This window comes from Colossoma macropomum, unplaced genomic scaffold (assembly GCF_904425465.1).
Source record: "Colossoma macropomum unplaced genomic scaffold, Colossoma_macropomum, whole genome shotgun sequence".
Classification (NCBI taxonomy): domain Eukaryota; kingdom Metazoa; phylum Chordata; class Actinopteri; order Characiformes; family Serrasalmidae; genus Colossoma; species Colossoma macropomum.
Window position 1 is genome coordinate 9,113,117 of NW_023494787.1, and position 14,584 is coordinate 9,127,700.

Sequence of the window (14,584 nt, forward strand, 5' to 3'; positions counted from 1 at the left end):
AAAGGGCTGAGCGAAAAAGAGAGTCCTTTCAACATGCACTTTCATTGTTCCACCTGACATTAATTGAAACTGATCTTGAGAGGAAAGAGGTTCGTATCCATCTGAAGAAAAAGCTGGTTAAGAAACCCACTGAAGACGTCGATTATCACATTTTCTTATCTTTGATCAGATCTATTAGATTGTGAACTGAAACTGAACCTTGATTTGGGTGTCATGACAACTAATAAAAGGATATTTGGTCACCACTTAAGTACTATTGCAGCTGGATCAGTTTTACCAGCAGGTATCGTGTCAAGGCATTTTTAAGGGATTTGGTCGATTGGTATGGGATAATGTATCTGTGTACATCCTTCAAATATCATAGCTTTGTTTTCATCAGCATTATGCCACAGAACATAACTCAACAGCAATAAGAACATGCTTCAATGCCATGTCTTATAGCAGAATTTGTTATTTATTAGCATGAGATAGGCTGGAAAAGGATTGCTATTACTGAAGGAGCACCAGGTTCAGTCAATTACAGTAGACCATTCAGTCCACGGTTGTTACTGTAGGACTGTAAAGACTACACACAATGCAGATTCATACTGGATTGTAATTACTTCACAATAATTACTATTAGACTGTAAACAACACACATATTGTAGATTCAGACTGGATTAAAATCACTCCATCATTATTATAGCAAGACTGTAAAACGTAAATACACAATGCAGATTCATACTGGATTGCAATTACTTCACAAGCATTACTACCAGACCTTAAAAAACACACATATTGTAGATCCACACTGGATTAAAATCATTCCATAATTATTATAGCAAGACTGTAAAAACTGAACACACAATGCAGATTCATACTGGATTGCAATTACTCCACAGTTATTACTATCAGACTGTAAAAAACACACATATTGTAGATTCATACTGGATTAAAATCACTTGACAATTATTACTATCAGATTGTAAAAGCCACACATATTGCAGATTCATACTGGATTAAAATCACTCCACAGTTATTACTGTAAGATTGTAAAATCTACACACAATGCAGATTCATACTGGATTAAAATCACTCCACAGTTATTACTATCAGACTGTAAAATCTACCTACACTCCAGATTCATACTGGATTTAAATCACTCCATAATTATTTCGGAAAGACTGTAAAACTACACACAATGCAGATTCATACCGGATTAAAATCACTTCACAAATATTACTGTCAGACTGTTAAAACTACATGCACTGCAGATTCATACTGGAGTAAATTAACTCCATAATATATATTACAACACGAACCATAGAACCGATCTAACAATTACAACCTTGCTCAAAGTTCTAGTGAGAAAAGTACTGGAACTGATCCTAGTTGCAATGTACACCTCAAGTTTCAAGCCTCTGCAACATTTGTAACAGCTTATCCTCATCTCACAGCATATTGCGTGAGACAAAAATACATCGGGAGTTGTGATGCAACCTCAATGAAGCTCCATGTCCTCTCTCCCATAATAAATGAGTAATTGACCATGAGTGGTCATAAAGAGACATGACAGCTTATGACACACCGAGGCATTATAATACCCCTGTCTCTGACACGTCATTATATCCATGTCAAATGAAGGTTCTCCGCTCATTATTTCAGACAGAGGAGCATGTAATGCCACTCCTCAGCCACTTATTGGCCTGTTCTGGTAACTCTGCTCCTTTTACACCATGACAGGAACTAGCCTCCACTCATCCATACCATAATCACACTATCCAACCAGCATCTCCAATTTTCACTGGGACAACGGCTGTATAATCAACTGATGACATGAATAACTTGAGAGATTTTTAAAAGGCATTAACCATGCGAGATGAGGAGGAGGAATGACTAACATTTGCACTTTTTTAAAAGCTAATCACAGGGAGGTAGACTTGAGAAAGCAAAACAGGGTGAAGGCGATATGATGGAAAACTTGCCTGGTCTGTCTGGTAGCTAAAACTGCTTTATGACTATAAGCACATAAAAGTACGAGGAGATATGGTACATCACATCAACACCAATTAATGCTGAAAACAGAAACGGAGCTGAAATGTAATCAAGATGATAAGACAAAATGCCAGGAAAATGCATGTGATTGCACCATACATTACTGTGAAAAGGTTACCAAAAGGCACGGCTTGTGGGTGAGGGTCTTGGACAGCCCTGTAATATTGGAAGGCCTTGGTTTTGCTCAGTGCTGTGAGCATTGTTTTCATTAGCAGTAGACACTGAAACCTTTTTTTGACAGTTCTCTAGCAGTGGTAGTGTTAGCCAATTGCAACTGTTGATGCTTTTTCCTCCACAACAGATACTCTTTTAAACCAGTTGTATTGAGACTGTGTAGTTGTCTGAAACCAAGACCAAGAACACCTGTGCCAAGACCAAAATCCAGCCCAAGATCAAGAACATCTGGGCCAAAACCTAAGACCTAAGACCAGACCAAGACTAAGAACATCTAGGTCAAAACCAAAAGCAAGACCAAGACCAAAGAACATCTGGGCCAAGAATAAAGGCAGGCAGAGGCAAAGGTTGGTATAGAATAATGAGTAATACCACTGGCATCCATGCAGCAGAGTGGGGTTTAGTTCCCCACCCAGGCAAGGACACCGTGCTGTACTAATAAGAGTCCTTGGCAAGACTCCTACTGCTACATATGCTTACCTCTTTAATATGATTATTTAATAGCTGCTCTGTATAAGAGTGTCTAGCGAATAAATAAATGTAAACGCAAGAACACCTGGGCCAAGAACACTTGAGCCAAGACCAATACCCAGAGCATATGTTTACTACAGTGGTTCCCAGCTCAGTCTTCATGGCCCTCCAGAAAGTCCACATTTTTTCTTCATCCCTAAGTGTTGTGAATTGGGTTGGACCAAAAATGTGAAATCTGTGGGGCCATGAGGACTGGGTTGGGAACCACTGCTTTACTATGTTTATTCGACCAAGGAGATTAAGCTTCTATCTTTTGGACCATTTATCCAAATTGGATTTTTGCTTAAATCCCAGAAACAGCCTTTAAAAAGAACATATCTTACAAATCCAGTTAAGGAAATTTGAAAAACTGGATCCTGGTCCTCTGCATGCTATTGGCATGTTGTGTCACCATGTTATCGCTGATATACTCACCGGAGCACTGTTGGTGTTGGTGGTGATGGTTGGCGTGTTGCTGTCGTTGGTTGTTGGGTCGCTGTGTGTTTGTGTGGGTGTGTAGAGGGTCAGGGTGTGTTCTGGTACCCGGTTCTGTCCTGTGAAGTCCTGTGTGGGAAGGGCGTGGGGTGCAGCAAACTCGCCCGGAATACCGTTCTGTGGGGGTGGGGGAAACTGAGCCGGGGTGTAGGACTGAGCCATCGCGTCCACCGGATTGGTTGCCTCTTGGTTACCCTGAAAACAGAACAATACGTTAACAACAGGGGGCAGGGACAGGTGCAAGTCTGCTAGTTCCATGGGGCTGTTCCTGCAACCCTGTACATATAAGAGTTTCCTCTTCAGAGCTCAAGATCACTATGTACACCTGGAGAACATTTCACCCAGATTTCCCTGCGGATCTCTCTCACTAAGGAGAATTCTTTCAGTTTTGACGAAATGACTAAATCAGAAATAAACGTGTGTTAGAATCATCCAACATGAAGCACCAATACAAGCAGGTATGACAGTTATGGGAACTCATACCTGATAGAACAGGTTTCTGGTGCACACTTCCCTACAGAGTGACCAAGAACCTTGCAGTGCCAGAGCTTTTGGCCTACAGGTGTAGGTATGAAAACATATCAGAAAACAGGTCTTCCTATCTGCATTGTTACAACTGGGAAATTAATGTATGGATTATCTTTGGTGTTGGTACATTCAAAGAACACAACACATACAGTATCTGGAGCGATGAGGTGGTTTGCTGTACTGTGCCTTTTTCAAACTTGGCTCAGTTAAAGCAATCAGGGAGCCGCACTGTCTTGTGCTTTAAAGAAAGCAGCAATCAGAGCAAGCCTCACAGACAATTAGCAAAACCCTTGATCAGCATTAAAGAACAGAGTTTGTAGAGAAGAACAGTGCTCACTGGAGTAAGACCAGCCACCATGGGGAATCTCATTAGCTTTTAGGCGATCATGAGATGAGACACCTCTCTGACTGTTCCCTTTGATTCTTATGAAAAGTTTGATCATGCTAACAGCCTTTAGACTGTGGAGCGGACTTCTTATACAAATTGTATTCTCCTATTCTTATGTATGGATTATAGAGTGAACTTTGTTTAATGAGAAATTATTGGTATTGGCCACAACAAGGTCTTAATTGTTGGCTATCATTAACAGCCCAGAAGAAAAATATACAAGAAATAGATACACTGAGTCGAATCAAATGGTCTTTCCTTCCTTTCTCTCTCTCTGTAGTAAATGATATTTAAAGCACTGGTCTCAATATTACCATGCTTCTGACCCCAGGGTCAAAGGATCGAATGAGGAAGGAAGTGAGAGTGGAAGAAAAGCAGGATGTGCAGGACAGAACATGACAGGGTCTTCTGATATTGAAATAATGGACGCTTTTCTTCGCTGCTGATTGTGAAGTCAAGCAATAGCTGGTGCTGGGGCATGCAGGAGTGCATGTCCTGATATTCTACTACACTGAAGCCAGAGACAAGAGATCCTGCTGTGTGTGTGTGTGTGTTCTCTTACAGTTTCAGGACTAAAATATCTAAAGTATGTAGGAAAATCTGAGAAAAACAACTGATAAATATATATATATATATATATATATATATATATATATATATATATATATATATATATATATATATATACATACAGTGAAAAGTGGCACTGACCACTGCAGAAATCACACCAGCTGCAAAACAAAGTAATTTTTTCCTGTCAATGCAGATGATTGGTTGCCTGTATTAAATGGTTTTGACAGCAATGTTTACAGTAGTTCTCTGGAAGTAAAATAACATATTTGTTAATGTGCTTTTCATCCAAAGTGTATTCAGATTCAATCCAGACATGAAACACATGTAAACACAAGGTATAAACAAGCTCACTGATTCTAAACTTCTGAACTGTGGTGTATGACCTCACATCCTGACAAGGCATAAAAACAGACGTGGGTGTGTCGGGGGAGTGATAACTACAGGCAGGGGCGACACACATAAGCTCTTAATGCCCCACTCCTGAAGAGAGGGAGGGTGGTGAGACACTATTACTGCAACAATCCAATAACACATTCCACACATCTCTCAAATCTAATTTCCACATCCACATCAGCGCAGGCAGACGCGTAATCCTTTCAGCAGGAAATACAGCTTGTAGCTGAGGATGAACAAGAACAAGAGCAATAAACAGATAAAGTGGCCAGCATCTTCACTTCCTGCCATCCAGAAAGAGAGAAGGAGAGGGAGGCACACTCATAGTATAAATGCAATACAGTATAAATACAGTAGCAGCACTACTTTCTAATATACTGTATATAGTGAAAATTCAAGCATACACAAAGGTTTGGGTGTTCTTGGTCAAATTGCATGTCTGGTTGATATTTTAAGTGAAAATAAGCTTGCACATTGTCTACAGAGAACACATTCAGATGTGACATTTTTCTGCAAATTTTAGTGCACAATATCTGTTTATTTGCTGAGTTTAACATATTGGAAAAAATAAAACAAAATGTGCCATTACTTTTGCACAGTCCATTTTTGCAAATGTAGTGCACAGTTTCTATTTATTTGCTTAACAAGTTTAACATATTCGAAATAGTTATAATTTATTTTTACATAAGCATTTTCCAACTTCTAATTATCTCTTAGAATTAAACGGGATGTTTTTGTTACTGTTCCTTTAAGACTGGTATATGTAAATGAGTTCTAAAAATTCCTTATTACTTCGGTGTGAATGGGTGGGGCTACACTGATGTAGGTCTAAAGTGTGCATGCATGTATGTAGACATTATAAAAACAGTAAAATCAAAACTGTTTTTTGCAGTTTAGTTGCCATATATGGACTGCATGCACTTGGGAGTGAACAGTATGTTTTAAAACTTTAACAATGTTTACATAATACATCACACTCTTTAATTTAAAAAAAGAGGGAGAGATGAATTATGTTTTTTTATTGAGTTTGAGTTAAATAAAGTCGAATTGTGTTAAGATGAGTTGAATGTACTTAAGTTGAACGGAAGTGGGTTGAGTTGAGCGGAGCCAAGTTGGACTGGACTGAGATGAGTTTGAGTGAGTTGAATGGAGTGGCGCTGATCTTAACTGAACTGGGCTGAGTTGAGTTGAATGAAGATGAGATTATCTGAGCTGAATGAGTTTGAGTTTAGTTGAGCTGAATGGAGTTGAGCTGAGCTAAGTTGAATGGGGTTCAATTTAGTTGAGTTGAATGGAGTTGAGCTGAGCTGAGTTAAATAGGGTTCAGTTTAGTTCAATTGAATGGAGTTGAGTTGAATGGGGTTCGGTTTAGTCGAGTAGAATGGAGTTGAGTTGAGCTGAGTTGAGTTGAATGGGGTTCAGTTTAGTTGAGTTGAATGGAGTTGAGCTGAATGGGGCTCAGTTTAGTTGAGTTGAATAGAGTTGAGCTGAGCTGAGCTGAATGGGGTTCAGTTGAGTTAAAAGGAATAGAGCTGAACTGAGCTGAACTGGATTGAGTTTAATAGAGTTGAATTGAGTGGAGCTGATCTGAGCTGAATTGGGTTGAATTGAGTTTAGCTGAGTGGAACTGGGTTGATTGGAATTGGGTTAAGAGTTGAGTTGAACAGAGTTGAATTGGGTTGAATTGAGTTTAGTTGAGTTAAATGGAGCTGAGCTGAGCTTAATTGGGCTGAGTTGATTTGAATGGAGCTGAATTGGGCTGAGCTGCCTGGAGCTGGACTGAGCTAATTTGGATTGAGATAAGTTTATGTTGAGTTGAAGGGAGCTGAATGGAGCTGAGCTGAGTTGAACTGAGTTAATTTGCAGCAAAGTTAATTGAAAGTAAAGTTGAGTTGATTTGAAGTGAGTTGAATTGATTTTTTTAATTGAATTGATCTTAAGTTGAACTGAGATTAACAGAATTGAGCTGAGCAGAGCTGAATTGTGAACTGAGGTAGTAAACACACAGTGGAAAGGGGATGTACTATATCTGTTTTCTCTTCATCATTTTTGTTTTTCTCTTTTCTGCTGCTCGCTTCCTGCCTCATTCTGTCCCCTGGCTCAAGGACTGTTTGTGTCTTAATGAGTGATACTGAGAACTGGATGCTTCTTAAACGGGGTGGAAACAGAACTGCGCTAACACACGGAAACAAAGCGGCCGCGGCTATCCCCAATTAAAGAACAGCCTCCAGCTCGACATGGAACGGCACTCATCTTCAGATTCACACAATCCTTCTCTCTCTTTTTCTTCTGCTCGTCTCTCATCGCTCAGCTCTTTCTCTCTCTCTTTGTGAGTTTTTGTGCTCTCAGTTTATTCTCTTTTTTTGTCTCTCATTGTCTCGACACACACTCCCTCTCTCTTTCTGCATGACCTCAGTTTCCCCCTCTCTCGCTCTTCTTTCTTCTTTTTTCTTCAGTGCCTTTAAAGCTTTTATGAGCCAACTTTTTTAGTCTTCCCTGCTCGCTCGCTCCTTCCTCATCTCTCTCTCTCTCTCTCTCTCTCTGTCTCTCTCTTTTTCTCTTTCTCTCTCTCATGTGTTTGTGTAATTCTTGCATTGAGGTCAGTCACCAGTGGCCACAAACTGAGCTCCAGTGTCTTTAATCCCTTTGAGAAGAAAAAAAAAATATATTCTAAAAATGTTCCAGCAACATCTTTGAAACATCTATGCAATGTCTAAAGAGCCTCAAAAAAGACACAGAAGAGAGGACATGGAGTACAGAGACACAGCACACAGAAAAACGCACTTCAAGTCAAGACACATTTATCCTCTCAGAGCACTTTCAGCCCCAGCAACGCACTGGTATTCAGACAGATGGTATTAGAGTAGACACTCAGCAATCTAAACTGATTCTGAAGTAAAGGTACACATGTGTATGAAGTTAGGACTATACACTGAAGGAAATATTATCGTTGCTTAAATGTGAGTCACAGAATGCTAGCCTGTACTCATCCAACAGATGTGCTCAGATACAATGTCTATATAAACTTATATGATCAAAAGAATAAAATACAGATATAAGAACTGAAATTCTCTGTGCTCTGACTTAAAACTGCCTTTAGGAGTGCTGGAGGAGAAGAGGAATAAGCTTTAGTTAGACATATATACATGTGCATATACATATACATACACCAAGTGGATATATAGTCCCTATATATATATATATATATATATATACAGTCCCTATAGGCAGGTTGAATGTTATGAGCGTTCCCATTCAAATTTCAACCAGTGGCCGATCTGCTCATTTACAATGTCTCTGATGTAAACAGCGACTGTTCGTGCTGGTTGTTTGTGTCGCCATGCTTATTACCATTCAGGAAGAGATATCGTTGCCAATATACGAATCAACCATTGGTAACCAGTTAAACTATAAGCCAAAACACATTATAAAATCAGAAACCAAAAGAAACACTTAATGGTTTCTATGGGTTTTCTCAACAGGGATATGTTGAAAAACTAGTCTGTTTTAGTTTAAAGCTTAATATTAAACTCTGTTAAAGCTTGCTTAAGGTAAAGTTGTATTCCAGCACATGTAATGTAAGTGTACACATAAAGCCCCCGTATTAAGGGTAAGTTCACTGAGATATATGTCTTCATAATCCATTAGTTAACCAAGGCCACATCAACTACAGTTCATAGTTCATATTTACCCTGTGAATCTCTGTATGCATTCAAAGCAAAGTTTGTTTTTGCCTAAAACTTAAAATATAACGTTAGCCAAACGCAAATTTATCCCAAATTTATTGGAAACCCACATAAAATGGCTGAAACGTTGATTGGCCTAAAACACACCAAGAAAAACCAAAACAAGTTTCAGCGGATGCGCTGAATGCCACTGGCTTGAAACTGCTGCCGTGAAACTGTACTTGAAATAGTACTTAAAGCTTTCATCTTTGAGTGAGAGAAGGAAATAAAGCTCCACTCTTACTTCAGATCTGAAAAATCTACAAGTGTTTCTGTCCATCCTTCCACTGTGAGAAGACAACTCAACACTATCAGTCTGAAAGGATGTGTAGCTGTTGAGCAGCCCTTACTGAGAAAAAGAAAAATAGACACAACAGAAAAAAATTGCACTAGAACACCAAACTGCACATCTGAGATCTGAGAAGGTTTTTGGGACTGATGAGTCTAAAGACTGAACTTTGGAGGTGTGGAAAATATCCCTGCAGGCTTGTTTGAAAACCTAAAAGCAAGTCTCTCGAACAGAATGGAAGGCAAAGGATGGGATTGTTAGTAAAGTATCTACTGTAAAGTATCCACTTTAAAGAGGGTCACTGAACTGTGTGCTAATCACTACGGCTGACTGTAGCCCCTCACACTGGCACTGATTCAGTAAGCAGCGTGTGCAGCGGTGTTGGCGAGTTTATGGGTTTATGACTGAAAGGTGGCTCCCTGAGAGGCGACTGGCTGCCCCCGTTTGGATAGAACTAAACTCACCCACACAGACGAAACCACAAGGAACCCCACTGAGGACTGACCATCGATCCATTCTCTCTTTCATCTCCATTATCCTTCTCTTTTTTCTCCTTCTCTCTCTCTCTCTCTCACACACACACACACACACATTATCCTCCTCACTTCTCCTCTCTCACATCCATCTTCCATCTCTCTCTCTCTCTCTCTCTCTCTTTCTCTCTCCCTCCCTCCCTCCCCACTCAAACACACTGTCTCGTTCCTTCAGCAGTCCATCAGTGTAAACTGGGACTAAAACCCCTGTGGAAATCAAGATGAAGCTTTAGCTTTAGCTTTAGCCTAAGCTCTAGTCTGTGTCTCAGGTTAAGGGGATTTTTAAAGTGGGTGGCTACAATCTGTGAGATAAAGTGTTCTTGTAAATCTGACAGCGGCTTTCTGCTTACTTTGGTTAACTCACTGTAGTTGTGGTCCAGCTATACTCTACTCTACAGCCTCCCTCATAAACACTGATTCATAGTAACAATGTGGAATGACACAGAGTGAAAGTGACCATTAAATGTTTTGATACACCATGACTTCTTTAATCAAAACAACATTTAATTTTCACTCTAACTTTTAAAGAGTCCATGCACTCAAGAACGTGGTATTTAAATGGTTCATATATTTCCAGTAAAAACAAAGGCTTTCTCAGTACCTCAGTTCCACAGGACCTCACCTACATCACGAATGGGCTTGAGCGTACCACGGCCCAAAACACTAAAATATGCTAATAAGAAGAAACTTGAAATGTCTGCTTGAAATGTTTGGACTGTGCAGTAAGCTGTTAGCTAAACTAGATAAATAATGGTGGTATTTATTCCACATCTATCAAATAAACAGTCATACATGTGAAGAGCTGTTCTTGTAGCAGATAGCATTTTACATTGTGGGTTGCACTGGTAGCATTGCGGGGCAGTCATGGGCTGGAGGTTAGGGAACCAGCCCTGTGACTAGTGACAGTCTTGTGGCAGTCACTAGTGTGTATGTGGTGTTTCACTGCATGGATGGGTCAAATGTGGAGGTGAAATTTCCCTGTTGTGGGACTAATAACGGTCACTTAATCTTAATTCTATTGCAGCAGTTGCGCATGCTACAGCTTTACACTCCACAGCAAAAGTTAATTCCGGTCTAACAGAAATAATTGATGCTGTCAAGAGAGGCGTTTCTCATGTTGCTGCGCTGTAAAATAATGCAATACAAGTACGAGCTGCATTATGATCATTACAGCAAGAGTGTCTCTCTCTCTCTCGCTCTCTGTCTGTCTGTCTATCTATCTATCTATCTATATATATATATATATATATATATATATATATATATATATATATATATATATATATATACACACACACACACACATATGTATATATACGATGGACTAGTGACCTGACCAGGGTGTTTCCTGCCTTCCACCAGCATACCCCACAACCCAGAAGGATAAGCGGTTTAGAAAGTGTGTCTGATCCATATTTTTTTCTGAGAACAAAGAGAACTTTTGCTAAGATAACAAAATAACATTATTAAAATAAATGTAATGCGAGGATTTGTTTGCACCAGTGCAATGTTGTACCTCACATGGCTGAAGATACTTATATTTTGGGGAAGCTACTTAGATAGAGAGAAGGAGAAAGAGACAGAGAGAGAGAGAGAGAGAGAGAAGAAACAGAATGAGACTTAGACAAAGAGAGAGCGACACAGACACTTCCCTGGAGTGACTCTTAATAAAGTGTATAGACAGAAGATCACTCTAAACTCATAATCTCTCACACGTACACCCTTTCTAGATTAATATTAGCCCAGAGAACACCCTCAAACATTTCCTAAGCGAGCTCTAACACGCTGTTCTCTAAACTCCCAGTGATTCCTCTCTTCCTCCATGCTGAAGAGAAAAACACATAATTGCTCGTGTTTGTTTTTCCACCGCTGAGCAGATACTGGCAAAGGGGACCAATTATTCTGGCCTGGTGCTAGGAATCCAAATAGATATGAAATTTGTTAAAATCAATTAATTTGACAATGTTCAGGAAGAAGGCCAAGCTGCTGTCTGACTCTGTGGAGATTTATTTGTTTTATGAGTATTAAAACGGCAGGACAAGAAAAAAGAAGCACTCGGGAAAACTATAATTGCAACATCTGCCTGGAGTAATCAGTAACACACATCCATAAGCCAGCAGATCTCTCCATAAGTTTCTTCTGCAACAATAGTTGCTGAAACTTTCTTTGTTACCTCAAATGAAGGCAATCAGCCAAGACATGCTTGGTGTTTAAAACCATAGTAGCCACACTGAAGCCTGATATTTTTCCATTTTCAGACATCAGTATGTCAGACAGGGTCTCATGAGCAAGTTGAGATTACTTAACAACTCAGCACAGTTTAAGGCAAATGTGTGATGCTAATTGGTGGGCTGTAAACTTCTATTATTGCTACATTAACCTTGTAGCTCCAGAGCTAAACTAAAGAAGCAAACTTCAGACAACAAACATGTCTTGACTTATGGACTACCTTCATCGTTAAAAGGGGAAACTGTGTAATTTTAAAAACTGTGTGAGACTTTATTGGGAGGGAGGGAAGGAGGGAGGGAGGTGTGGAGGGAAGGAGGGAGGGAGGTGTGGAGGGAGGGACAGACACACACAGAGAGAAATAACGACAGCTTCTGTGGTTGTCAAGATGCAATTATCAAATTAGGCCTGGAAAACAAAGCTGACAGAGAGAGAGAGAGAGAGAGAGAGAGAGAGAGAGAGAGAGAGAGAGAGAGAAAGAGAGAGAGAGAGAGAGGGAGACAGGGAGAGAGAGCCTGTGTGTGCATTTGTGTGTTAAATCTAATCAGAAATATTGCATTAGCTGATTAGCAATGAGCAAATCAGCATCACTGGAGATTCACTATCAGCTGAAACAATAAGAAACACAGACAGATCAGCCGAAACACCCAATTCATTACCATTACATCACACAGAGAGAGAGAGAGAGAGAGAGAGAGAGAGGGAGGGAGAGAGAGAGAGGGAGGGAGGGAGGGAGAGAGGGAGGGAGGGAGGGAGAGAGGGAGGGAGGGAAGGAGAGTGGGAGGGAGGGAGAGTGGGAGGGAGGGAGGGAGAGAGGGAGGGAGGGAGGGAGGGAGAGAGAGAGAGGGAGGGAGGGAGGGAGAGAGAGGGAGGGAGGGAGGGAGGGAGGGAGAGAGAGAGAGGGAGGGAGGGAAGGAGAGTGGGAGGGAGGGAGAGTGGGAGGGAGGGAGGGACAAAGGGGGAGAGGGGGAGAGAGAGAGAGGTAAAAGGCAGGATATACTGAAAGAGGGTAAGAGAGAAAGAGAGAGAGAAGGCAAGAGATACAGACAGGGTTAAGAGAGAGATACTGAGAGATACAGAGAGAGAGAAGGCGGGATATATAGAGACAGGGGTTAAGAGAGACAGAGGAAGGGAGAGAGAGATACACAGAGAGAGAGAAGATAACAGGTATACAGAGAGGGGGTAAGAGAGAGAGAGAAAGAGAGAGAGATACAGAGAGAGAGAAGATAACAGATATACAGACGAGGGGTAGGAGAGGCAGAGAGAGAGAGAGACAGATACAGAGAGAGCAGGTGGGAGATACACAGAGACCCTGTTTACACCTTGCATTAACATGTGTTTTGTGTCCAGATCGTGTCTGAATAAACTTCTGTAAATGGACTGGATTCCATTTACACTCTTCACTACAACGCATCTCCAGTGTGACCAGATGAGATCTGATTATAGTTTTTCCATGTGAAAAGCTCATCAACATGTGTTGTTTCTGTTTTGTGTTTGTTTACTCTTTCCCCCTTTATGATACGAGTCGCCAAGCTTGGCTTGAACATTTTCACTGGCCTGGAGTAAATGTGGGCTTTTGGTCTGTGAATAACTTCAGCCTCGCATAGCCTCCATCTTTTATTTCACTGTTTATTCTCTCACCTGCTAGTCAGCGCTCGGCAGACGCATTTCCACTCACATAACTGTGTAAGGATAACAAAAACACATTTCGTTTACACTTCTGTTAAACATCTTGTGGTCAACATCTGTCTCTGACCACTTCCGAATGCATCCTGGGGGGGTTTACACCTGCCTTTAATGCAGTCAAGTGATCTCGAACATCATCATATCACTCACCGTAGCTTTGTTAATGCAGGGCGTTTAACCACCCAGAAAGATGGAGAGAGAGAGAGATACAGAAAGAGAGAGAGACAGACACAGAGAGAGAGAAGACCAGATATAAAGAGATAAAAAGAGGGAAGGAGAGAGAGAGAAAGAGAGATTTCAACCATTTTAATTTCTACATTCTGAGGTGCATTTTTACTCTGTTTTTGGTTATTTTTTTCAAATTACGTATTTAATTAATTATTGTATTTATCTTATTACTTATGATCAGGTAATTAGAGAGAGATGAGTGACACAAAGATAGACAAAAAGTGAGAGAATGACAGAAAAAGAGCACGAATGGGGGAGAAAGAGAGGGAGCGAATGAGACAGAAGAGAGAGCGAGAGAATTAAAGAGAGAAAGTGAATGAGAAAAAGAGACCGAGAGCAAATTAAAGAGAAAGAGAGAGTGGATGAGAGAAAGAGAGAGGAAGCGAATGAAGAGAGAGAGAGAGCAAATGAGAGTGAATGATGAGAGAGAGAGAGCAAATGAGAGAGAACTAGCGAGAGAACGAGAGAGACAGAGAAAAAGAGATAGAGAGAATGAGAGCAAATAAGAGAGCGAATGAGAGAAAGTGAATGAAGGTGAATGAGAGTGAGAGTGTGTGTGAGAGAGAGAGAAAGTGAGACAAAAAAGAGATACAGTAGAGAGAATGAAGTTAACAGACGTCTCCATGATCTTTATCCTCCTTTTTTCTGTCTGTCTGTGTGTAAATCTCTACAGATCTCTGAGAGCTTCCTCTGTGGAGTCGAGTGTTGATGTCAGAGTGAGTCAGTGATGGTCCAACTTCTCTAATCACTCACTAATTACTCTTATTAAGATCAGAGCGATAAGTCAGATTCACCACACACC

General features: G+C 40.5%; 1 protein-coding gene across 1 annotated transcript in view; it reads right to left on the reverse strand.

Moving 5' to 3' along the window:
* The window catches only part of LOC118805334 (RNA binding protein fox-1 homolog 3-like), a 132,069-nt gene that overhangs the window by 71,793 nt on the left and 45,692 nt on the right, over nt 1–14,584 (reverse strand). The window contains exon 2 of the mRNA XM_036566061.1: nt 3,154–3,408. Coding sequence (XP_036421954.1) covers nt 3,154–3,408 — 255 coding nt within the window. The remainder of the gene's footprint in view (nt 1–3,153; nt 3,409–14,584) is intronic.